We start from the raw sequence: 25125 nt of genomic DNA on the forward strand, positions 1-25125 counted from the left end.
TTCTCCGCTTGGATGTAGATAGTGATAGCTGTATAAAAATCTACAGAAAAAAAAGCTTACAGTGTCTTTGCTAGCTAACGCAGTCCATGTAGACTTACGTGGAACCAACCCCCAGCTCCAGTTCCATCCCAATGGTGACAAGAAGGGCTACTAATAATGGCAATAGCTATGTTCAGAAAGATAAACACAAGTCTTCTCTTGATAAAGATAACTACTTTTGGGATCTCTTAGTTACAGGGAGCTAGACGCATTGAAATCCCCCAAGCCTGTTGCTATGCTTTTCTATCGTATCCTAAGCCAGACACAGGGGCCGGTACTTCTTTCTTCCTGTTGGACTTGTCGGCGCCATCGGGGTTTCTAACTTGGGCCCAGAGGTCGTCGAGATTCCCCGTCATGTAACCCCGGTTGGTAACGGCATAATTATGCCCATTGAATATCGGTATCAAGGTTGTGGACCTTGATGATAGCAGGGATATTGAAGTGCGAAACTCATCAACCGAACAACTAGAGCGACCCTGCAAGACGAAGAAACGGGCTTGTCGACCTTAGATCCAAGTTTTTAGAGACAAAGGCTTGGCACTTCCCAAGGAGTTTAGGGTGGGCTTGTAGACGCTGTGGACATTTTCAAATCTAGCAGCGATGCTGCAGTACGGACTCTTCTTGCTAAGCTTCTGGTGGATAGCCCAGATGTCGCCAGGCTGAATGTAGAGCGGGTTGTTATCCACTTGTTGCTAACCCCGTCTTCCCCCCCTCTAGTAATGCCAATTTCTACCCCAAAACATTGCTTTATAGGGGCAGCGACCTCTAGGTATTTCGCCGTGGTTTTCATGTGGCTTCTGAACAGTGGGTGCCATGCTTCTCGAAGGATTGCTCGTCTTCGTCAGCTCTCCATCCAGGAATATAATAAGTTTCCTCACGCAATGGTCGGTGGATCATAACGGAATGCCGTAGTGCAGAGCAACTGAGCGAATATAGTGCATAGCTGCTATAGCGCCAGCAGCAAATACCTCCCGCTTCTTAGCACTTGATGTCATTGATCCCCTTGCTAGCAAAGAAGGCTGACCCATTCTAGGAGGCCCGGATAATAATAGGGAACTTCGAAGTTCTCGCAGACTCGTAGGAAGCAGTAGAAGAGGTGGTCACATTGGCAGTCGGAAACCCAAAACTGTGAGCCTTGGCATACTGGAAGATTCAGAACATCATCGCCAAAGATGAAACCAAGCTTAAGGTTAAGCTCTTGCATAAGGCCAGACATTGTGAGTAATGGCAGCTGAGTCTTACCTAGGAGGGGGTAGCCTCTACCTAAGAAATAGGTGATCTTTGTGCAAAGAAGAGAGACACTAATTATCATACATGGTACTGTAAATCATTATCGGTGTACGCGGGGTAAAAAGTAGGAAAGTAAAAAAAGCACACGGTAGGTCTAAGAAAATTATTCCATAACGAGTTCCGGAGAAGCCAGTGAACTAGCCCTGCAAGTAATTATGGCGAAACTCAACGTGATCAGCCAATTGCCGCCCCATGTTACCAAACTCTCTGGTTGACACCTTCATCATTGGCCTGTGATCGTCCACTGGGGTGGCATGAGCGCTTGTTTGATAAAGTCTTGTTCTAGTTCTACAATGTAGAACGGCATCTGTGAGGCTGGCATGCGTATCAGAGATGGTTCAGCACATTCTGGGCACCTATGGCGTCTCCTTCATTGATCCAGTCCAGCTGTTTAAAGTAGGCTGATTAGCCCAAATCACAGAGAGAGTTATACCAGTGTCACGCAAAGACACGGTGGGGCTCAGCTCACCAGCACGACGTTGGGCAAGCGTCCCCAATTCTGCAGGCAAAGATTTGCCTGGGCCACAATCGACGAGACTGAATTGGTAGTTGACGCGTGGATTCGGTCCGGAATCAAGATGCCAAGAATGTCGACATCGAGGAAATGGTTCACGATACCCATGCGCCCGTCAGCACCCGCCCCAGCCGGTCGGTCGAGCGTGCACTGAGGAAAGTTCTTGTCTGTGGTATCAAATGGCGTCTCGTAGAAGTAGGCAAACTCGTCCAGGATATAAGGGACCGAGTTTGTGTCTGAATGATAATCTGGCAGGCGGAAGACGACCAGTATTAGAGAGCGGCCACTCGCACTAATTACATGTCGGCGGATGGAGAGGTTCCAACATACCCATGAAGACGACCAGCCTGTTCCCTGAATCTATCATGGCTTGTAACGTAGGCCATTGGTCCAGCGTCAGGGTCCCCTCTGGCGTGTAGGCATATTTATCAAGCCCGGTTGCAGAGAAGACGTTTCCAAACTGCGAGACCGGTATCGCATCGCCGTTCGTCAGAAGTAATGTCACGACCTCGTCCGGATGACCATCGAGCCAAGTCTTGATGGGGCCCAGATACTTGCTCAACGAGCCGGCATCCAGCTCGATGCAGGTTGTATGGCACATCTCAATGCCGCCGTCCTTCTTGTGCGTCTGAGCCTGCAGAAAACGGACACCCATGTCCAGCTGTTTCGCGACCGAGACGTACTGATTGTCGGGCAACAAGATGCCAACAAACGCACTGTCATGGGCGCCGACTTGGGTTATATTACTGTAAATCCGCGAGCAGAGGGCCGAGTTCCCGTTGCATGCTGCCGCCACGGCCTTCAACCCGGCGAGGCCAGCCAGAAGCCAACCCAAGGAGGAGCGCATTTGAGAGGAGAGGAGGCTTTTGCGCGTGTTTGTCAGTTATCCGCGTCCACTTCATCGCGCAGAGAGAATCAGGAAGACGTCTAGCACAGATTGGATTCATTTAATATCAAGGCCGTTTTCCTAATTTCCTTTCTTCTACCCACCCCGCCCCTGAGTTCAGCCCCATGATCCGTGGGTGTCAAAAGTCAGTTGATCCCTTGGGTAACAATGGCCAGTAGTGAGGCCGAAGGAGCATTGGAACGTGCTGCAATTCTAAGTCAGGCTGGGTTAGTGTGAACCACTTGCCACGTCTGATTTGTCCACATGCTTGAGAGTGCCATTTCATGTTACAATGTTCGGGAGGGGATGAGCGGCGTGATTGGTCGACAGATCAGCCGCCGTCAGTCGGGTGCAGTACCCCTAGATCATCTTCCGAAGACTGCAGGGTGAACTAGCAGCACCTGCCTGGGAATTTCGAGTTTTCTTGGCACAGTCTTTCCCTCATACCTATGATTTTTTGCGCATAGGGGCAAACACTTCACGAAAGGAGTGGGAGAGAGCAATGACACCGTGTGGGATAGCCTTACTAAAAGTATCCCACTAACGATCCTTACCTAATAGAGCTCTGGTTTGAAGGACATCAGGGTTGCGCTATTACTGGTTAGGTAATTGATGTTGTGAATCGCACTAGTGCACGTGGAATGCAGGCAAAATTCTTCAAGCGACCCCACACACATGCATCCAGGCAGGGGGCACTCATACAAGTCCCGTTCTGTCCATAATAATTCCTTGGTAGCCAAGACAACACCAAGGTATGTAGTTTAGCATTCATGGAAAGTATGCAGTCTGTACGTGCGTCTACTACGTAGTAGGCGCCAATCCATAGTGATAATAGCTTGGCTTGCATGGTGTGGCTCAAGTGCGTGCCACAGTACGGGGTGGACGGTGGGAAAAAATGGCTAGTGACAAAATGCATTAGCCACCCACACCACCCAAGTACAGTACCTGCCAGGTTTTTAGCACATGCATAGGCTGCTAACCTAGTGTATTCCGAACTACCCACTCAAGCGGTGGAAGAAAAAAGTCGTGCACGAGTTACCCTGGTTACTAATATGTTAAAAGTATATACTAACAATTTCTAGTGGGTTTCTCCCCAGAGTGTTATTAAGGGGCGACCTAGAGAAGTTAGTAAGCTGGGTAACTTATGTGAGGTTTTTGTTTCCACCACTTGCCACTGTGTACGGAATATTCCGTATGCAGTAGGCGGTACCTAGGTACCTTTCTGCCATTCGTCTCTTTCCCTGCGGAAACATCCATTAGGTTTCTGGCCATGAGGTGTGCTCTTTTAACGTTCGTCACAACGTGGCCGCTGCGCGAGCATAATAAGGCGCCCCGACATCATGGTCTTGCAGCTGCAACGAACAAACAGGCAGGGCCTGCAGGGGCTGCAGTCTGCACTGTATTTTGGCAACCACTGTCATTGGCCATAGAAGACGCTTGTCTTCGACTAGCTCGAAGTGCTAATGCATGGAAGCCGGCTAGACATGAGAGAAATATTCTTTCTCGACAGATCCCGAATGCCGACCAATGTTTGGACGGATTATTAGGATTCCGGGAATGCTCTAGGTGTGTGGCCCAGTTGTTTTTTGCGGGCACTTGGTGGCGTCTGGAAATGGGTGTGAGGGTGAACACATTTCTGAGCACAGGCACAGTACATTGGTACCCCGATATCCGGAGGTCCCGGGCACCTTGGGAACAGCAACATGGACACCACATGGCGCGGAATCGAAGGAAGTACCGCACCGCGGTGGGTTGCCAGCTGGTCAACAAGTTGATGGAGGGCGAGTTTCAGTTTTTTGGCGCCGTTGAACTTTGTTTGCATGATTTGCCCACGGGAAACGGGAACCGCCACATACGTTAGTTACGTACAGGCACTCACTGTTCGGACACCGTCATCAGGGGCCAGTCCGCCCTGGGCGAACGTCCCTTCTTCTCACGTTGTAAGTGGGTAGATCGGCTCGCTGCCAAGCCCCCGCCATGAGGGGGAACCAGGGGCAATTGGAGACACGCAATGCCTTCGAGAGCTTCTATCGGCGGTTCCACACCTTCTAGCCTGCGATACTCTTGCCTCACCTACGCAGTAGTCGATGCGTTTTGCAGGTCTGCACCACTAAGAATTCACCTATTTGACCAGGTCACGTCTTGTGACCACCATCGACCCCGTCCATCACCACCCCTGTGCCAGGTTCGACTTCCCCCTTCTCGAAAACCAGGGATCCGTCCATTGCCCCGTCATGCCTATACAGGGGACTGGCTCTAAGCAGCCTACTAGTTGAAGATCGTGGCGGCAAACCCCGTCTCAAGCTGGCGATCTAGAAGCTTTTCCCCCCCTCCCCGCGGCTAAGGGACGAGAATCACCAACCGCCTCGATGCCTGCGAGGGAGCATCCTCAAAGAATGGCGCCATAGCCCACATCCTGTCTGGCCAAAGCTCCACCTACATGATCGTTGCCCACTCACCCATCCATTGACCTCACAAAACCCGAGGGCGATGACGCACATGAGGCCTCTCTCTCCGTCCTCCATGACACCTGCTTCGCGCCAGGCCGTTGTGATCGTGATTCGTGATGTCTTCCATCCCCCTCCCCCCTGGCAGAGGCGCAAACTCAAGCGCTAGACCCACCACTCCTGCCAGGCTAGGTCTCTAGGGCACCCACAAAGCGTGTATGAGCTTCTCCATTTTGCCCCTCCTTGCGTAGTAGGAAGGGACAGAAAGGTCCTCCGTCCGTCCTAAGCCCTAGGGAGAGGGACTCCTGACAGGCGGCAGGGGTTTTGACAACTCCAGACACAAGACTTGTCCCCAAGGGCCGAAAAGGGTCCGTAGTGTGCCAAGTCGTTCGAGGTGGACGCTTTGCCTTTGCCCCGGAGAATTTGGGCGAGGCCTCACCCTCTCAGCTACCACATACACTATGCTCCTGGATCGGCGTGACCGCCACGGGAGGCGATGATCAGAAAGCAGGCTTTCGCCCGGGGTTGTACGGGAACAAGCACGTTTCGATGGAGGATGATGTGGGACGGCCGCGTCGTTGCGAAGAGGGAGGATCTCTCTAGATGCACGAATCACACACACGCGCGCGGTATCAAATGGCTGATAGACTTCCCCCCCTCAAGCCGAGACCCCCTCCTTCCGATTGTCTTGAAGCGCGGGGGACATGAGGGGAGGCAGGCATCGAGGCAATAATGGGTCTTGGTAGTTGACTCGCTAGAATTCCAGTCTATATTCTATGTCGCTTCGTGACCGACTCTACCATGTCCCTCCTCCCTCCCTTTGTGTCCAAGAAGATAGACGTGCATTTCGTTGTCCTGCGTAGTAGACTTGTGTGTCCCAACTCCCCTGACACAATGACCAATTCCTCAAACTCCTGGTCACCAACACTTCGCGGCCGTAAATGCGCCATGTAACAGGCATAAGAAAAAAAAACGGGTTTGACAATCAAGGAGAAGGCTGTTCTCTCCGGGGTATAGTGCCTTAACATGACCACCCCCCCTTCCCTTTTTTTTCCCCGATGCCGGATCCTGGCCCTTAGGGGGAGCCCGCCCCCTTAAACCAGCCAGCCAAAATAAACGCCCCCTCCATCTCCTGACACCACCCACAGCTGCGTCCCGCGCAGGCATGGGCATAGAACGAGTCGACCGTTTAAAGTTTATAGCACAAGAAATACGTAAAAAGAATCGAAAGAGATATTGCGACGCCGGCTGTGCGGATACTTTGTCTTTGCACCCTTCCGTCGTCGACGCCGGGGTGCGGCACTGGCACAGCTCGTCGTCTGGTACTCAAATGTGGTGTACCGCAGCCTCTTCGGTGCCGCTCACAGGCCAGGGGATTGCGGATAGTAGACCCCGCCGAGTGGCCAGTGATGGTGGGACATGTAGGAAGCTGGCGTATGATGGCCGCTGTGGTGAGAGAACCCGCCGTCTGTTCCTGGGCGATCAGTACGAGGCACACAAAATGGCCGTAGAGGGGTTGGTTGGTGCTTACCGCTTTCCATATCCTCGTACTCGATTTTGATGTTGTCCAAGCATTGTAGTGCTGGCTGGGGCAGAAGTCCACGCTCCATCATGTGGCTTGGGACACTCGTCGGGATGTAGCCGCCCATGTAGTCGTCGCCGTTGCCTAGCGATGATGCTGGGCTCGAGAGGACCGACGGCATGGAACACGGAAGAGTCGAGCCCCAGGATTCTCGTGGATCTGGGGCTGGTACGTAAGGCGAGCCAAAGTGCGGTACTGAGCTGTACTCGGCCGAGCTCTGGCCAAACGAGGATGTTCGACTGGACATGCCAGAAGCCGAGGGCGATAGGCAGTGTTCGTAGGCAGCTGCCGAGCAAGTCAGTAACCGGTGTTCCAATGAAACGATCGCCACGGCGGGACTATCAACTTACGTGTCTGGGGTACTGAGCGGCTGGTTTGAAGTCCAAGGCTCTCGCGTAGGCTCGTGAGCTCGCTCTCCAGGGCCTTGTTCCTCCTGAGGAGATCCTGGACCGTCTCATCTCGGCTGTACCTGTTCCGGAGCTCTTCCAAGTCCCGCTCGAGCCTGTCGATATGCTCCTTCGTCCGGGCGCGGATGGCGCGCTGTGCCTCTCGATCGTTGGCACGCTTCCGAGCGAGCTGGGAAGGTGTCAGGGTAGAGACACTCCTGGTGCCTAGAGTCCGCCAAGAGTCAGTAAGTCTGTATCGCAAATCTGAGGTTTCCGCGAATATCACCCACCCTTGCGCTTGGATGCCTTTGCGTCTGCAGATGGTGATCGAGTCATCTTGGGCGTTGTTTTGAGTTTCTAGACAGGCGTTCGTTCGACTTGAGGAAACAGGCGGTTACTTGACGTGGATGGATTGTCGGCGGCACCGATGTCGTTGTGGGAAAAGCTCAAGTGGATGGTCAGATTCCGGCTAGGACGTCTTCCAGGGGTCACTTCGGGTTTTTATAAGATGGACCTGATCTGGTTCCCAACCGGCTGGCAAGGTCCACTGTGGCTTGTGCTAAGTACCGGAGGGGTTTGGGCTGCTAGGCTAGTGATCTCGGTGGAGTATAGGTAATGATCAATCAACAGGAAGATCACATCGTGCGCAGGTGGTTTTCCCACTCGACACTACGCAGTGCCGGACATGGAGCTAATTGCCTGGCTAGACCGCTAGTGGGAATGTATGGAATGGCCCACGTTGGAAGGGCTGCTTGCATCTCGAGATCCCGGTCGGCGTGATCGAGAACGGCGTGTTGGATTTCCTTGGCTTCTTACTACTGCGGTAGTGCAACACGCAGGATGCGTTAGTGTACCTTGGTCCATGGCAGAGAGGCTTGAGAGGGTGTTGAATTACATTGAATCACTAGTATTACCGTATACACACTATGCTCTTGGCAGACGCGTGGCCAGGGATGGCAATGACATCCACAGATTTAGAGTTCACGCTAGGCCATCGCCAGCAAGGATCTGCGAACAGGTCCCGTCGGCAATAACACGGTACTGGGTGTACACTGTCCACCCTTGGTGGGTAACTATGCATCAAAGTGAGCTGACATCCGTACCCATCCATACCTACACCCACACTAGGGAGGTACATACCCATCTACCTTGGATCCATGTGGAAGGTCGGATGGATGCCATCCATGCACCGGATGATGGACGTCACTGTATTGTGATAGGTGGCCATCCAGGTTCAGGGATACCCCGTGGCCGACGAGGTTGGGGAACGACGTCTGAGTGGGCAGTGCCTGGGAGCCACACCCGGGATTGATGGATGTCTTGGTGGCGCTGATCCAGAGTTTTCCCGTGCACGTTACCTAAGATAATATGCATCCTGTAGGAAAGCAGGGCCAGGGCTGGCGAATGTCTAAGACCCCAGCTAAAAGACTCAGCCCAAACAGCAAAGAATTTCTCTGGGGAACTGTGACGTGGGGCCCATAGTTGTGTCTAGCCTCGGTAATCCTGCCTACTAGCGGCACAATACCCAGTGCAAGGAGCGCTCTACTAGAGGCACGCGGACCCAGGTGATGGCCTGCGTGGTTCTAGATACTCTGTCGAGATCTCAGTGTGCCTACTACGCAGTAGTGTGATGAGGGATGAGGCCGGATGTGGAATTCGGGTGTGGAATTCCCTCATCCTTGTCCGGGAAGGGAAAAGGACGGAAACTGTAACAGGGGGCTTCATTCACACTTGCTAAGGTTATGCCACACAATCTCGCGTAGGTATCCCACATCATAGGCAAAGTTGGGTGTACTATGTAGTAAGTGTCTTTGAAATTCATAATCATCTGTGCTCAATTGGTGGTTGCGCTTCATGCATGCTGGGATGCTGGCAAAACAACCAAAGAGACTCGGGTATCACAAAGTTTCCGTTCCGCTGCGCTCCGGCGAGATCTCCGGGTCGAGGGCCTTCGCTGCCCCGACCAAATCCTCAAGGCCGCCAACCTGCGTTGGACCGCTCATACCGTCGGGCGGGAGAGCCCAGCGCGGAAGGGGGCTCACGAAGCTCCACGCGCCTCCTTCATCCTCGTAGCGTAGACTGTGGAGCCATAGGGACAGCTCTCGCTCGCTTGGGTCCGAGTAGAGCGGTGCCTTGCACACATCGCAGACGTTTCCAGTCAGACGCTCCGCTCGCTGCTTGTTGTACTCATCCACCATCTCGTCGTGGTAGGCCACAGCGTGCGCGACCTCGTCCTTCCCCATGCGCGAGAGGCGGCTAATGATATCCTCGTCGCTGTTCTGGGTCCCATTGGCGTCGTTGCACCCGAGGTCGATGCCCCAGACCTTCTGGTTCGCGTAGATGGGGTCGTTCTGGATTGGGTGTCCGAGGAACTGGAGGTGGACTCTCAGCTGGTGCGTTCTTCCGGTGACGGGCAAGCAGCGAACGATCGAGTATCCCTGCTTACCCTTCCATGGCCGCCCTCCGTCAATGGCTGGCGGTGGTGGTGTCTCAGAAGAGGGGAGCTCTCCGTCTGCTTGCTCGGAAGGAGGCCCCGTGCTGGGCGGCGGATAGTAGGCCAGACGTTTGAAGACGGTGCGCGCCTCTTTGCCGTTGGCGCGGATCCTATTCAGGCCCAGCTTGGGCGAGATGACCAGGATGGGCTGGTCGCACACCACCTCTCCGTCGGGGAACTTCCCAATCACACGGGCAATGTATTCCTTCCGTACGGTACGTTGCATTATTTGAGCGCTTAGCTTGTCGGCAGCCTTTGGATGCTTGGCAACAAACATGATGCCGCTGGTCAGTCTGTCGAGCCTGTTGCAGGGGTGTGGGATGAAACCAGGACCCCTCTCGGCCCTCATGATCTCAACGATAGAATTGTAGTTGTATCTCCCTGCGGGGTGCACAGGGACGCCAGGTGGCTTGTTTATAACGATCATGTCATTATCTTCGTGGAGGATCCCGATAGGTTCAGCCGTGACCGGTGGTTCGTGTCTGTGTGCGGTATGGGAGATCAGGTCTCCATTTTTCAGGATGTAGTTGGTGCCCACTATCTTGCCGTTGACGGCTACGAGGCCGGAATCTATGGCTTCTCTGTAATATTCGACCGTCTTGTCTCGAAACTCGCTCTCGAAGATAGCGAGCAGCTCTCTTCCCCGCCATCGCTCCTTGCAATTCGTGTTATACGTGAAGTGGTACGGCAAAACACGTCGCAGGCCGTTCTCGAGGTAATAGGGTCGCGGCCAAGGATCGCAGGGCGTTGCAATGATGGCTGGGAGTTCATCCTGTGCAGGTATGCTAGCCTTCGGTTGAGCCTGACCATCCAGGGCCTTCTTGTCTGGGAGCACCGCGGCAGGCTGCTCGTATGGGACCAGGCTCATGACTGGATTGAGCATATTCCTGCGCTGGTAGAGAAGCGCCAGGATTCTGGGAACGGCAGCCAGGGTTTATTGTCGTGAGGCCTGTGGCTAGGCTGCTGCTGAAGTATGAACCAATTTTCTCTCTCTCATTCTCATTGGGATTTTTGGTCGGAGAACGGCGCCGATTAGGCGGTGACTGGCGGCAGAACCACTTGAGGTAAGTCATTTGGGTGAGTGAGGTCCGTGTCACCGGACCTCGGCAAAGGTCGGTGCCCCACGTCGGAACGTCGCGCGGCGTTCCCTGTGTCCTGTGCCGGCGCCTGGACAATGGCCTTGCACGCGATTGACACTTCTTAAACGAAGGTATCGGCGGTTTTTACGATGGCTGGTTATGCTGCCCTAAAGAACCGGTCACGGGCCGATTATCCTTACATCCGAGAGTACAGGACCCGGTGGTAAGCGCAGACCGGGGAATCCAATGCAAGCAACCCTTGCCTAAGTCATGCTAACTCATAGTCTCGTCTCATAGGAGTGACAATGACATGTACGACCACATGAATAACTCAATCTACAACTTTCTGTTCGCCTCGCTTTGCCTTCCCATTTTATAACTTTGCATCTCGTTAACCATTCTTAACAGCTATGACTCGGTCATCAATACCTATCTCATTGAGCACTGCGGCCTCAAGCCGCCCACCTCCCCTCAGTACGGCATGGTTGTCCACTCGCACAATGACTACTTTGGCCCCATTTCGTTCCCCGCGGTAGCCGAGCTTGCTCTGCGTGTCAACCACCTCGGTAAATCGAGCGTCAGATATGAAATCGCCCTGTTTGAGAAGGGCATCGACAACGTCAAGGCGGTCGGGGAATTCGTCCAAGTCTTTGTCGATCGCGCCACGGGGCGGCCGAGCGAGACTGGGATGAGTGACTCCCTACGGGAAGGCCTCAGCAGCATCCACGCTCGTCCGATCGCGAGCAAGATCTAACTAATCGCGCTCTTTGAGGCCTACTGGAAATCCCCCGGCTCGTTAGGTGACACCGTCCCTGTTAGCCGCCTTGTTGAGACTGGACCACTATCATCCAACCAACCTATCTGAGGGTGACAGACGCGGTGACGGTGATCCCACTGTCGACCTTGTGTGCCTTGTTAAACAGGGGCTTGCCTACTTTCCCGTTTCCGTCATCATCATCGTCCCGTTCGTGCTCTTCGTGCTCTGCTGGAACGCCTGTTCCGCGGCCTTTCCGCTTGCACGGCTCCGGCCGAGATCCCTCCGCTAGGCTGCGATCCCGAGCCCTGGCGGTATCAGGAGGAGTCACTCGGCGGGACCGGAGCACCGCACGGCGCGACGGCGGGCGCAGGCGGGCAGTGGGTTCAGCGAACTCGACGCTCGGAGTCGGCGAGGAAGGGGAGAGAACAGGGGGATCGGGCATGTTGCCATGGATTTTCGTGGAGAGATACAGATACCCAACCTCTTAGGGCGGCTTGAATGTTATTAGGACTGCAATGTTGACTTGCCTAGTGCCAGGGGAGAGTCTTGGACAGGGGCTTTTTTTTATTAATTCAACGACAATACCAAAGCCTCGACTTCCGTTTGATACAAGTCATATTTGGGTTTCTTTCCGTTATTCTATCTAATGCGTGATACATCACAACAGCCCGTCGACACCACCTCACTCCTCATCGCCCTCCAACCAGATCTCATGGCCGTCCCCCTCCCTGACCCACCAGCTAGCCAGGACCCCGCACACGGCGACGCCGCTCAGGCCCCACCAGACGGCGCCGACGACGCCCCGCTCGAGGCCGAGGCCGTACAGGAAGCCGCACAGGACGGGGCCGACGGTCCTGGCGAGGCTGCTGACGCTCTGACCGACGCCGTGGACGGTGCCCAGGACGCTGGGGTGCGGGGTGCAGTTGTTGACGAGGATCGTCTGTGCGGGCAGGGCGAAGGTGCGGCCGGCGACGTGGCACAGCAGGACGGCGGCGATGGAGAGCCAGACGGCGGGCCCCGCCTTGGGCGCGGGCGGCGGGCTGGCGGGCGAGCTGGGCACGAGGCTGAGGTAGGGGGCCAGGGCGTAGGTAAAGGGGAAGAACAGCAGGGACAGGCGCCAGGACCGGACGGTGCCGAGGCGCGCGGAGAGCGCCGGGTACAGGAACAGCTGCAGGCCGATGCCGAGGACGCCGAGGGTGGCCATGGCCAGGCCGACCTCGCGGGGGTGCAAGCCGAGGCCGCCGGTGAAGAAGAAGGGGGGCCGGCGCGGGAGGGCCGGGGGCGAGGGCGGGGGGTGGGCCGGGTCGTAGACGGGCGTCGAGAGGAAGACGAACCAGAGGGAGTTGAAGGTGCCGATGTGGAACGCCATGATGGAGTGTGCGATGAGGGTGAAGCTGACGTTGCGCGTGAAGATGCGGCGGAACGGCAGCCGCTGCGTGTACCGGCGCCGGGTTGGGCGCTTCGACGCCGATCCCGTGGCCGATAAAGGCGCGGAGATGGAAGACGTCGACGGCCGCGCTGTGACGGACGTGGGCGACAACTCCACCTCGATGCTGGCGTCTCGAATGCTGGGGTCTCGGGATGCCAGGGGCGTATAAACAGCTTTCTGCCCGCCTCGCGAAAAGCACGCCCTAAAGACACGGACTAGTTTGCTGCCAAGCTCGATGCCGACGTCACGCCGGTCTCTACGCGCATCCAGAGTCTCCTCCAGGCCCAGCCATACCGCCAGCACGGCGGAGAAGAGGAAGAACGCGCTGAGAAGGTTGGGAGCCGCATATGGGTAGTCGAGGAAGAACTTGACGTTGCCAAACAGGTTCGGATAGCTCCCTGCGGGATCCGAGAGAATCCCCCCGAGAACTGGACCTATTATGACGCCGATGTTGAATGTCATGGGCAGCAGTAGGAATGCCCGGGACTGATATCTGGGCCTCTGATTAGTAACAGACATGTTGAGGCCCGCTGTCGCGCGGGTCAGCTTACTTTTTCTCCCTGATGATTTCGCTGATCCTATCATTCAAGACATGTTAACTCACTCGCCGCCAAGTTCTGGCACGCCGAGGTGCATGCTTACATAGTCCTGAGCACACCGATATTACCGTTCGTGATACCACCGAGGGACCTAAAGAACAGGGCCTGCGCGAAGGAGGTAGAGAAGCCGAAACCGATGCAAGATAACACTGCAAATATATTAGAACCGTGCAGACAGGCGAAAATCGATAAAGGGAGGAGATATTCGCCAGGACGTACTGGTTCCGCTCAATCCGATCATCAAGACGGATTTGCGCCCAAAGTGACTGGAATCGGCGATCCGGCCCCATAACATGGCCGTCAGGAACTGGGCGGCGGTGAAACTGGCATGCATGACGCCGGCCTGGCTGGCGATGACCGAGTCTGGAAGGGTGGGGTCAAACCACTTGAGTTGGTAGAACATATAAGACTGCGAAGGGGTTAGCGGTACGGAGAGAGACTTAAAAAGGAGGAGAAGGGGCAAAGTATGAGAAGCAAGATGGTGCAAGGTAAGGGAGTCATTACCTGCAGAGATGTCTGCACCAGCGGTTCGCTCAGCCTAGCCAAGGTGAGGACTATGAGTTGCTGCTTCCGAGGGAGGTCCGCCCACCCCACCACCGCCTCCCTCGTCCCCGCAGCTCCTGTCTGGCCTCGATCGTCGGGTTCGCGGCCCACACCGACAATCTCGGGGCTGTTTTGCAGAGGGACCGGGCCGCCAAGGCCGTCGTCGGCATTTTCAGCCGTGACCCGAATGCGGAGCTCGGGAGGGTTGAACAGCAGTGGAGACTCCTCTTCCCCCTCTTTCTCCGAGTCTTCGTCCTCGGTGTGGTTCAGGCCCCTCGCCCAATCCTCAGTCTGGGTTCCTGTCATCGGGCTGGGAGATATCGCATGCAGCCTGAATCCGGAGTTTGTCTTATATGGTCGGACTTCTGGTTGTTGCGCCTGCTAGCGAGAGGGACAAATCGCATTGGCGTTTTGGAGGCGCGTGAAGTTTCGAGGGCAGGGCAGGGAAAACAAGAACGGGGTTGTTTGTTTGTTTTAAAGAAAGTAGTAGGCCGTCGAGGAAGAAGAAGAGCAAAGTCGGGACTGAAGATCGTCACATCTGCAAGGCGGGGGTGGGGCGGGAATAACGGTGGCGATCACATCATGGGTGCCACCGGTGCCGGCATTCCGGGCGGACTGTAGGGTACACAGCAATCATCCATAGATAATAAATACCATCTATCGCACTGACGCTTCCGAATAGAGGCAGAGGCGGTGCGCAGTGGATCTGGCGGTGGCCGAGACCCCCCGCAATCGGCATTGGTGACCAGGATGTTTCACCTTGTGCGCATAGGTCCCCGCACTCGGATGTCGGTGAGGTCCCCTCAGGCGGTTCGTGTCCGCCGAGTTTGCAATGGCCTCCAATCTGTTCGGCCGCCATCTCGGACGTCGGTCTCGCTTGAGGGCTGGCTGACCAGCATCGAATTGGGAATGGCGTCATAGCCATTTGAGATGGGGCCATTCCATTCCAGAACACAATCAGGGACGGCGGAGGAGCTATCCGGAGATACGGGGGCGGACATGGATTGCGCCGGGATGACCAGGTAGGTCGTCGGTCCGCAGTAAAACATTATAATGTCCTTTTCATACAAGAGTTGGCAAGTTGGCAAGTTGGCAAGGCAGGACAGGACTCCCAAATCCTCCATTAAGCATATAGAGAATAGACTGTCAAGTGTCATACTAGATGGAGCCCGATTCCTCCCTTCCCCCTATTCATCCCGAGCAATGCAATACCAAGGCCGCACGTTTGAGTACACTCTGAGAGATTGCGACAAGAATTAAGAAGTATTTGTTGTTTTTTGTTGTTGTTGTTGTTGTTGTTGTTGTTGTTGTTGTTGTTGTTGGTGCTGTTGTTGTTATCATTATACCCAAGCTGCCGGCCAGGAGAGATGTATCGGCGCGCCGAGGGCCTCGAGCACCCGTTTAGACACCGATCCAGCCGCCGGCCCTCCAGCAAGCCGTGGCACTGGCCGAGTTTGTAAAAGTGGTATACTGCGTTTGACTGATTGAGGTGGCCTCGGTCAGCATACTGGTCTAGAATCTGGGCGCTGAACCCGAGGGAGGAACGAGACAAGGGGGAGGGGTTATGCCGTGGGGACGTGACTTACCCAACCCATACTGTTCCCGCGGCGCGAGTAGTTTGGTAGACAATGTTGGTCTGGGTGACGGCCCCCGAATCGCCCATGACAACGGTGACGGTGGCTTGATTGCCACCACCAGTGCAAACGGTTGTGGGTGCGGGAGCACTAGAAATAGTTTGTCAGTATCCATGGTCGACAGTGCCAGGGGGTTAAGAGGAAGAATATACATAGTGGTAGTGATAGTTCGGTAATCTGGGAACCAAGTGTTAGCATGTTGTTCAACGTGGTAGACCGGAAGCGGGAGGCGGAGGGGGAAGGGGAGTGACTTACCAACTTCGGTCGCAGTTCTGGGCGGGATGGTGGTGACGCTAGTCCTGGTAACCGTATAGGTCGTTTCTGTGTAGGTCGAAGTGACGGCTGCGACGGCGGCGGAACCAGCGATACCTCGCTCCTGGACTTTGTTGACTCCCTCTTGGTCTCTGGCTTGCAGATTGCAGGCATCGCCAATGCAGAAGCTTGACCGGGCCGTGGGAGCAGCGGCGCCATCATAGTTGTTCTGTGTGGATGGGTAGTGGCACACGGCCGTTGCCGAGGCCGTGGTTGTCCAGTAGCTTGTCACCTGTCCGTCCGTCAACGAGCGCGTCACAGTGGACTGCACAGTCACGGTTTGACCCTGCTGGTAGTTTGTCACGGTTCTCGTGCCGCCATTGCAGGCTGCGGTAACCGTCGACGCCACGATAATAAGGGTCTGTGTTTGCGTGATCGTAGACCGAACAGCTGCGACACTGGTTAGAATCGAGACTACAGAACAGAGGCTCCTGGTATCAACTTACTCTGGGCCTGAGGGGTGCTAGTTATGCCAAGCACGATGGTTGGGGTAGCCTAGTCAGGGTTAGTTAGCAGGGCGATACACTGTTGACGTGCACGTCTGAGGGAGGCGGAAGGGTATGTATGGCATACTGTCACGACCACTGTCTCAGGGACGCCAATCTTCAGAGTAATGGAACGCTGCACAGCGATCTGGTTGCTCTCCAGGACGATCTTCCAGACTCCGGATTTCATCGCCGAGAAGGGGATACCACTAAGATACTGAGGTGAGTCTCCAAACCATGACTTCTGAAGGCATACATGGCGTGGACTTACCATGTTGAAGTCACTTGGGCGCCATCCGAAGAGGTATCGATGCTTGAGCATGCGTATTCGTTGCCATCGGGGCTGACGAGGACGGGGCTGATGTTCTCTCGGTTGCAACCTACGACGACAATTATCAGTTTGTCGTTCTTGGTCTCGGAGCGAGCCCCGAGGGGAGGTTCTCTTACCTTGGAAGACGGAGATGAAGCTGAAGTACTGGTTGGAAGATCCGTCGATTTGGTAGGACCCGCCGTTGGAGAAGTCTACACCATAACTCTTGCAATCAGCACGCACCCCCCGGAGGAGCATGAATGCAAGGAGCACCCAGATATAGCGAAGGCTTGACTCCATTGTGACTTGGCAGATCAAAGACTAGAGATGCTCGTTGGATGATGGGATGCGCAAGCGTGAGCAGAGACCAGACCACTCAGTCCCAGCCCGGTCATTATATAGGAAATCGATAAGTACGCTCCCGGGAAAATGTCAGGTAATCTTCATATTGCCCAATATCGACGGGCTTGCCAGGAACACTGAGTGTAAACAGAGGGCCTGGGACCCTTCCCCTAGATCGCGCTCGAGATTGTTTCTGGCCGGGACCCCGTAGCTCCAGATGATCTTTTTTTGGGGGGAAGCGAAGAAATGAGCCATATTGCAAAGGCAGCGGGCCCATATTGGATGCCATTCAGCCTGTGGCAAAGGGTTCCCAGGAACCAAGATACTCGCAAGCTTGACAACACCTTGGCCCGGAGAGGTGTTGATAACAACAAGGGGAAGCGAAGCGACCCCTAGACTAGGCGGCGGACTGTGGGTGGGGACAGGAGGAGGATCTCCCCTGTAGACCCAACAACAGGGCGGCTGGGTGTTGTCAATCGTCCGGGACGAGAGGACGCGCAGTGCAGGGCGCCAATGACGGGGGAAGCAGAAGAGGTACAATATAAACCCTATTTGGCGGCACGACGGAATGTATATATATACAGATTGACCCCGAGAAGTGCGGTGCGGCTGCAGGGCCGAGGGAATTCTCGCCTAAGGCCTGCGGATCAACAGCGCATTCTCTATGTTCTCTCGCCACCTCTGGCCCTCGTCCGTGCCGACGAGGACAAGGCCTTGAAGCAAAGGCCCTGAAGTTTAAGGATCAGGATAGCCTGGTAGAGAAGGAATTCTGCCAGCATGGACAGATAGGTTGGACGAATCAGCCCCCCAATGAAATGGGCTCAGGGAGGACTTCCTCCCAGGGAGTCTATGGCGGGGAAGGGAAAAATCGGAGGAATAATAATATCAGACGAAAAGGCTTGAGCCGTGTTGTAGGCGACAGGCGGGTATTGAGGCCCGGGTCCTGGAAACAAGAATACTGAATCCTTGCTCCTCGGGTCGGACTTGGCAGGACAGGTGGGTCCATATTGCACGGGCCACGAGCAGAGCATGATGTGACAATCTCCCGCCGCCCAGCCGGATTAGAAAGATACAGGAAGCTCGCCAATGATTGTGGACGGCACGATTTTGGCGAGGCCGGCGGTTGCTGGATTCGCGAGTTAATAATAGCCTAAGCGTCACTATGGGTGATCGGGCGATAGCATGTAAGACTCTTGGCAATCCCGAAACGCAAGAATTGCCCAGGCCGGTGCTCCGTCTAGACTCTGATGGTCTGTACTCTGTAGTGTGTGAGTGCATGTCCCAAAGACAGACTGGATGGGATGCCTCGAGGCATGAAGGTCGAAGGGGCTGTCTGGACTCGAACGACCAGACTAGGAGGTCAGACGAGTGTTTGTGACGAGAGAGAAGAGGGGAAGGTGCGGGGGCGGGGTCGTTGCTAAGATGGGAAACCAAAAGAGAGCAGAAACAGAAAATCCCGGATGTTTCTGAGGTCGAGGAGGGAGGGAGGTGTTGTGCGACTGTTCGCTGGTGGAGGCCGTCAGGGACGGGAAATTTGGCGGGTGCCAAGGCTGCCCTTTTGCCAGCCCACCTGCACATCATTCTTCCTTTTTTAAGTGCCCCTTTTTTTCATTTCAACCTCGTTCCGACTGTCCACTGCTCCACTGCCGGGGTCCAGGTCGTTGGATGCGAACGAGGCTGAAAGCAACGCGACGTACGCATATATTAGCACCCCTTAATTACACGAGCATCGTCCCTTCCTGCCGCTCTGCAGGTTTGGAGCGGCGAGCACCACCTCGAGCACACCCTCCCAAGTCCCAAATCCCACATCCCACATCCCACAACCCAGATCCAAGTCCCAACCCTCCCGCGCGTCTAAAAATAACCATGCCTCGTCCATGGCATCTAGGCATCCCCCCTTTCCGCTCTCCACGCCCATGCGCCGGCTCCCACGACTCCAAGATGCGTCGCGAGTGGCCTCTGGGTGTGCCATCACGACCAGCTACTAGCTACACCACTAGCTACGCATAACTCTCCCCACACTCTGGACTCGTGTGCGCCGGGCTTGCGTCGCGCTCGGCCCTGAACCCCCGCCGACGAACCTGGATATTCTACGCGGACCATAGTACACACTAGTGGCTCACCCGAAGCACCACACACCCTGCTTACTCACTCGGGCAGTCGGGCACACTCCCACTCACCTACCCTCCCTGTCTGCCCGATGCTTACTGCGCATGTTGGGCCCTCTGCTCGGCTCCGGGCTAGACCACGGGCAACCAACAACCAATCCCGGCCCAGTCCACCATGGGCTCCAAGTTCCGAGACAACAGGAAGCGAGAAGCGAGAAGCGTCCTCTACACGCCTCCCAGAAAACCGTCTCGGGAACCGCGCGTCGTCGAAAATACTCTTTTCGCCCACACACGTGCCTCTAGAGTTTCCTCTGACCGACTTTTCCTTCTTCACTGTGGTCTTCCTCCTTTGGTTGCTACTTGGGCCTGTCTCTTGCCTAATATGTCGGGTGAGATCTGCCGGCCCTTGCTTCTTAGAGCTTATATGTCGGCACAATCCGGCCAAGCGGCTCAAGCCTGTTCTAGTTGGTGGCCCGGTCCTTGATACCCGTTTGAGCAGCTTAGAGTTGCTCGTCAACGTCCAGACACCTTTCGTCATCCCTACTTGTGGCTTGGCCCTTTTCGCTTGTTGTGCCACCCCTAGTGGATTGGAACTTTAATTGGCTGAGCCTTCCCGCCGGGATCTGAGCCTCAGTATCTGTCAAAGCTCGATGAGTCGGACAATATGCATGCAGCAGCTTCCATTCGGCAGGCATCCCTCGAATCTCGGTCATCGCTGCCTTGATCGAGCCATGCCTAGCTGAGTCCCATAGGCCCGAAGTCTGCGGTCTTACCTGGTAGCCCTCCCTGGAGGATCCTGCCTGGTCATGCGGCCGAACTTGCCCGGGGTCCCCGTCTTGGATTGCCGTGTCTGTTCGTCCATGCGCTGGTCTTCCACATCTCACGCAAGGCCTCGTCTTCCTTGCTACCTTCTCTTCTTGGATTGCCCAACCGTCTAGGTTATGGGGTGGTTATCCCACCACCCTCACTGCCGTACGGAGTAGTCGCGCAATCTTATGCTTATCGTCATGTAATATTGGTCCGATGTTGGAATAGCTAAACCCTGGCACCGGGCAACCTACCAGGCCCTCCTTGCATGCTGAACAAGTTGATATAAAAGCTGTGCCCCCTTCACTTGGTCTATTGGTAGTGCTCTGCCGAATACCAGGCTGAACTGTCCTTGCCACACGGCTTTCACTTCGTCGCCCCAGTTCTCTCCAAATCTCGCATCGCAAGGATGCTTCACAAGTCTTGCCTCCTGGGCATTGTCCCTGCCTTGTTCTTTGGTGACCTTACGTCAGCCACCCCGAGGCCATCTCTTGTTGCCCGGGTTCCGCAGGCGTCCACGACTATCATACCCGGCGGAGCCCCTTGTGGAGCGAACAACGCTACCAACAGAGGCTGCTGGAAGAACAATTGGAATATTAGCACTGATTATGAGGGGACTACCCCGCCTGGCAAGACACGAACTGTACGTTTCGCGGTCGTCCCGGGACATGCTGCCGACCGTAGGGCTTGCTAACAGTCGCCAAGATCGACCTCTTCATCACAAATGTCACTTCCTTCGCCCCTGACGGGGTTGCAAAGCCAGTCATGCTCGTCAACGGTTTGTACCCACAACCCTAACAAGAGCCTTCTGGGATGAAGACTAACACAGAGAGTTTCCCAGGCGCTTACCCCCCACCCACCATCATTGCTGGTAAGTTCATGTCACGTTCACCAGATCCTTGGTCCCCACAGCGGCTCATCGTTTCTTAGAATGGGGCGACTACCTCAACATCACCGTTCACAACCAATTGAAAGACAACGGGTAACTTGTCCCTCCCAAGGGAGCGAACGTTAAAACGCAGGAGATGCTGACCCATCTGCGTGACAGCACCTCGTTCCATTGGCATGGGTTCAGGCAAAAGAACAGTAACAATCAAGACGGCGCAAATGGCGTGACGGAATGCCCCATCCCGCCGGGCGGCAGTAGGACCTACAGCTTCAGGGCAATGCAGTATGGCACTTCTTGGTAAGCTCGAACGGAGGTGTCCGGTTATCTCCTTATCTCTATGGGCGCCTATGCTGATGCTTCGGCCAGGTATCACTCCCACTTCTCGGTTCAGTATGCAAACGGCATTGTGGGCGCCATTCAGATCAATGGCCCTGCATCGGCTGATTACGATATCGACCTTGGACCTTATTTGGTCAGCGACTGGTATCACAGAACTGCCGATGTCCTGCAGCTGGTGTCAGAACAGGCTACTGGGCCTCCGCCGCACAGCGACAACGTTCTATTCAACGGCTCGAACATCAACCCCGCCGGCGCAGGGGGTGCCTACAACAGAGTCAAATTGACGCCGGGGAAGAAGCACCTAGTTCGCCTCATCAACCCTTCGGCCGAGAACCACTTCACCCTCTCGCTGGTCGGCCACACCTTCACCGTCATCGCCGCCGATCTCGTCCCTGTCAAACCCGTGGTCAAGTCGACACTCTTCCTTGCTATCGGTCAACGCTACGATGTCATTATCGAGGCAACGCAGCCGGTTGGGAACTATTGGTTCAACGCAACGCTGGACAGCTCAGGGCTGTGTGGCTTGTCCAACAACCCGTTCCCTGCCGCTATTTTCTCTTACCAGGGAGCCCCAGATGCTCTACCAACCGACCCTGGCGCACGTGTCACCGCCAACTGCCACGACACGACGGGTTTCACCCCGGTTGTAGGCCGCACCCTGGATCCGTCCACCTTCGAAGCCAACGAGGAGCAGCTGGACATCAACTTGTCCACCGCCGTCACCAGCCGCGGGACCATATTCCAATGGCTGGTTAATGGCAGTACTATTGACGTCGAATGGGACAAACCCATCCTCCAATACATCGCAGAGGGCAATAACTCGTTCCCCACTAATGCCAATGTTGTCGAACTGCACGAGACGACCGGCTGGACCTATGTGGCTATCAATAACCTTCAGGGTGGACTGGTGAGCCTCTCTCCCAGCTGAGCTGTTACGCTTCGGGCTTGCTAACTTGAACCCCTCCCACAGCCTCACCCGATCCATCTGCATGGTCACGATTTCCTAGTGTTGGGGACGTCCGACTCTGGAAAATTCAATCCCGTGACAGACAAGTCCAAGCTGAACTTCAACAACCCGGTCCGCCGCGATGTAGCCATGCTACCGAACGGCTGGTTGGTCATTGCCTTCGAAATCAACAATCCCGGGGCGTGGATCATGCACTGCCACATCGCGTGGCACGTTAGCCAGGGGCTCAGTGTGCAGTTCCTCGAGCTCAAGGACCAGATCGCGAAAGCCATGCACCTCGATCAAATCCAGCCAAACTGCAACGCGTGGAGGGCCTATTGGCCCCATGCATACTACCCCAAAGTCGATTCTGGGCTCTGAGCGGCTTTTGGTGAGGGGAAAAGAAGTCAGGGGGCGCCAAGATCTGTATGGGCATATATCTGCGGCTTGGTATTTAATCCAGGAGTTTCCCCTTTCTTTTACTTTTTATTCCTTTTTTATTATTGTTATTGTTTTTCTTCCCTTTCTCTTGGATACCACACGAGGTCGTATACATTTGGGGCCTCCAAGGCGTTGCACAACTCCGTACCCCTGGAGATGCGTGCTTTAGCAGGAGCAGATCTAAACTCGGAATGTTTTACGCCCCCTATCATCTAGATAACTGAACAAACGCATGGGATTTCTGCCTTGAGCATTAGGGAGCCATCTCGCTTCTGCAGGTGTCTGTCATTTTGACGAACATGCATGCACAGTGAATGATCTGAAAAGGGGACGTTCACACCTCCCAATCCCACCCTGCAGGATCCGACTTTTTTTTTAATAAACCACATCGGCATTTGGGACACGCCTTTCAATTTGGCCAGGCTTTGGCGGTAGGCTCATAACGTGCTGCATGGTGTTATTCTCCGAACTTTGGAGAAAGCCAGGTTGGGGAGGCATAAGCGAATCCCCCCCTTCGGCTCCACGTGTAGTCTAGTTAGTCTCTTCGGCAGAGAATACAACCCACCTCTTTTCCCGCGTTCTTTCGGCAGAGAATGCTACCCTACTCTACCACCCCCCTCCGCCAGGCGGAGCTTGCGTGCGGGGACCAGACGGCTTGACTTTTTTTCACACGGGCCCGAGGCTCTCAGCTCGTGTCCGGGTCGGTGGGTTTGGGTTAGCTAACAACCGTATTCGCCTGGGCAGAGCGGAAAGGGTGAACTGTGGCTGGTTAACCAGGTTGCCGACTCTCTTGGTAGTTGTTCTAGCTCGAACCCGGAGCGAGCTGGTTGACAGTCGTTAGTCACTGGAGGTTCTACCTCGGAGGCCACGCGGGGATGAGGCCGGGGAATGTCGTCACCAAAGGGGGCTTGCATCCCCCAATGGAGGGGAAACGCGGGGAATGGCGCACGCCCCCCCACCCCTCCCCCCCCCGGAGCGCAATCGCGATCGCTCGGCGTCGGCCTGGCCTGCTTCCCCAATCTCTCCCTGCACTCCTCGGCCATGCCATCCCTAAGACGGGACGTCTCGGCGCCAGCCACACCCACCCCCCGCAGCTGCGTTCCTTGAAACACGACCGTGCAGGCCGGGGTAGCAGTTCCACGTTTTTTTATGTGCCAGACCGCGCCCGGCGTCAAAGGCGCTCTGTTCTCCCCCCCCCCCCCAACCACATCTTCCTTCCCCCTTCACCGTCTCCTGCTGGACCCCTGACCCCTGCCCTCCCAGCTGTCTCTCCCAGCCCAGTCACGACTCGACAGACGGGTTGGCACTTGCATTTGTGCCCGGCCCCACGATTCAGCCCCGGCGCTAAAGACACGGGACAACGTCGATCTCCTCCAGGCTTCAGAATCTATCTATGCATGAGCTGTTGACTGACTGAGCTGGCTGGCGCGCTGTCTTGTCCTTTTCAGGCAGGTGCTGACAGGCGGGCGACCCCTTGTGGCCAGCCCTCCGTCGCCCGCCTCGGGCTTCGAGTCAGAGCGGTTCGGCATTCGCAGACTGATTAGAATAGCCATGCTTGGTAGGAGGAGGGAGGAGGGGAGAGGGACGAGGAGGAGTGTGCACTAATGGTGACACGGGGATGGTCTCCGCGGGCAGGCAGATGCAATCCACGAATATCGTCGAAAGGCTCGCGGGACCGCGAGGATTCGGTGTTTGCCGAGGGCAGGATGGCCAGCCGACCAAGCTTCCAGGCAACACCACTGGTGGACTTGCACGATGAGAGCTGCCAATGGCGGTTGCTATTTTGGTGGTTCGCATCGGGATTGATCCAACATAGGTCGTGGCCCCCTGGGTTGGGTTGCCATACCTATTTTTGCCTTCGCCGCGAGAAGAACGAAAGTCGGTTGGCAGGATACGGGTCAACCTGGACCCAACTCTCGAAAGCCGTGTTGGTCGAATATCCTCCCACGTCAGGAGCATCCGCTGATACCAATGAGAAAGAGTATCAACCATCCCTGGAAACTCACTTGCCACTTGGTTTGTCGAACACGGCCTCGCCTTCGGCCTCAGTCTTCTTGGTTTCTGGTTATTGCATAGTGCGTTCGGATATCTTTAGGCCAGGCGTGCGGTCCCTTGCAGTCCACATGGCGCGGATACGCAGCCAGTATCCAGTCCTTCTCTCCAGAAGTTATATGGATTATCTCTCTTCCGTGACGAGATTCCGGTAGATCTAGCAGAGCACCGCGAGTATTCCAAGTGGAATGGAACGGGAGCCATCTCGCAAGGGTGCCACCGTCGTATCAGTCGTTGGGATGGAGATGTTAGAAGGAGACTGTTCAAACCAATAGCGCCCTTGAGATCGGGTTTTGTATTGACTAGATGCTGTGAAACCTCGAACCGGCACTTGAGCACCAGGGAGCTCAGGATATTCGACATTGATCATGGCCGATGCCACATGCCAGCATCAAATTTTGGGTGGGGGGGTGCA

At 55.4% G+C, this 25125-nt stretch overlaps 8 protein-coding genes across 8 annotated transcripts; 3 read left to right on the forward strand and 5 right to left on the reverse strand.

The window, feature by feature from the left end:
* Positions 1-1503: 1503 nt before the first annotated feature.
* On the reverse strand, positions 1504-2892 carry QBC33DRAFT_282997 (PLC-like phosphodiesterase). Its single transcript, XM_060423266.1, has 3 exons — positions 2174-2892; positions 1799-2091; positions 1504-1716 (listed from the first exon to the last, which is right to left on the reverse strand). Exons 1-3 carry the CDS (start codon positions 2688-2690, stop codon positions 1657-1659), a joined length of 870 nt encoding a protein of 289 aa, XP_060278560.1. The 5' UTR covers positions 2691-2892; the 3' UTR covers positions 1504-1656.
* Positions 2893-6370: 3478 nt separating this feature from the next.
* On the reverse strand, positions 6371-7663 carry QBC33DRAFT_283011 (uncharacterized protein). Its single transcript, XM_060423267.1, has 4 exons — positions 7435-7663; positions 7109-7369; positions 6708-7043; positions 6371-6644 (listed from the first exon to the last, which is right to left on the reverse strand). The coding sequence occupies exons 1-4, from the start codon at positions 7478-7480 to the stop codon at positions 6538-6540; spliced, it is 750 nt and encodes a 249-aa protein (XP_060278561.1). The 5' UTR covers positions 7481-7663; the 3' UTR covers positions 6371-6537.
* Positions 7664-8638: 975 nt separating this feature from the next.
* On the reverse strand, positions 8639-10506 carry QBC33DRAFT_601632 (pseudouridine synthase; the record flags this gene model as incomplete). Its single annotated transcript, XM_060432118.1, has 2 exons — positions 8639-10440; positions 10474-10506. The coding sequence occupies 2 exons, from the start codon at positions 10504-10506 to the stop codon at positions 9043-9045; spliced, it is 1431 nt and encodes a 476-aa protein (XP_060278562.1). The 3' UTR covers positions 8639-9042.
* Positions 10507-10866: 360 nt separating this feature from the next.
* On the forward strand, positions 10867-11471 carry QBC33DRAFT_461524 (HotDog domain-containing protein; the record flags this gene model as incomplete). The annotated part of the gene is made up of 3 exons (XM_060425035.1): positions 10867-10940; positions 11015-11065; positions 11126-11471. 3 exons carry the CDS (start codon positions 10867-10869, stop codon positions 11469-11471), a joined length of 471 nt encoding a protein of 156 aa, XP_060278563.1.
* Positions 11472-12036: 565 nt separating this feature from the next.
* Positions 12037-14488, reverse strand: QBC33DRAFT_283052 (major facilitator superfamily domain-containing protein). The gene is made up of 5 exons (XM_060423269.1): positions 14007-14488; positions 13722-13911; positions 13546-13651; positions 13455-13481; positions 12037-13396 (listed from the first exon to the last, which is right to left on the reverse strand). The coding sequence occupies exons 1-5, from the start codon at positions 14349-14351 to the stop codon at positions 12157-12159; spliced, it is 1908 nt and encodes a 635-aa protein (XP_060278564.1). The 5' UTR covers positions 14352-14488; the 3' UTR covers positions 12037-12156.
* A 727-nt stretch (positions 14489-15215) lies between these two features.
* Positions 15216-17549, reverse strand: QBC33DRAFT_283050 (uncharacterized protein). The gene is made up of 8 exons (XM_060423268.1): positions 16924-17549; positions 16748-16856; positions 16565-16685; positions 16438-16486; positions 15935-16381; positions 15832-15856; positions 15632-15769; positions 15216-15525 (listed from the first exon to the last, which is right to left on the reverse strand). The coding sequence occupies exons 1-8, from the start codon at positions 17084-17086 to the stop codon at positions 15447-15449; spliced, it is 1131 nt and encodes a 376-aa protein (XP_060278565.1). The 5' UTR covers positions 17087-17549; the 3' UTR covers positions 15216-15446.
* A 2595-nt stretch (positions 17550-20144) lies between these two features.
* QBC33DRAFT_283061 (multicopper oxidase) lies at positions 20145-22734 on the forward strand. The gene is made up of 7 exons (XM_060423270.1): positions 20145-20686; positions 20749-20821; positions 20885-20914; positions 20974-21025; positions 21092-21229; positions 21299-22178; positions 22242-22734. The coding sequence occupies exons 1-7, from the start codon at positions 20453-20455 to the stop codon at positions 22596-22598; spliced, it is 1764 nt and encodes a 587-aa protein (XP_060278566.1). The 5' UTR covers positions 20145-20452; the 3' UTR covers positions 22599-22734.
* Positions 22735-24162: 1428 nt separating this feature from the next.
* Positions 24163-25094, forward strand: QBC33DRAFT_551976 (uncharacterized protein). The gene has a single exon (XM_060429254.1). The coding sequence runs from the start codon at positions 24263-24265 to the stop codon at positions 24863-24865; it is 603 nt and encodes a 200-aa protein (XP_060278567.1). The 5' UTR covers positions 24163-24262; the 3' UTR covers positions 24866-25094.
* The last annotated feature ends 31 nt before the right edge of the window (positions 25095-25125 follow it).

The sequence above is a fragment of the Phialemonium atrogriseum genome (genome assembly GCF_030411735.1).
Source record: "Phialemonium atrogriseum strain 8032-3 unplaced genomic scaffold QBC33scaffold_42, whole genome shotgun sequence".
In the NCBI taxonomy this organism is placed as follows: Eukaryota; Fungi; Ascomycota; class Sordariomycetes; order Cephalothecales; family Cephalothecaceae; genus Phialemonium; species Phialemonium atrogriseum.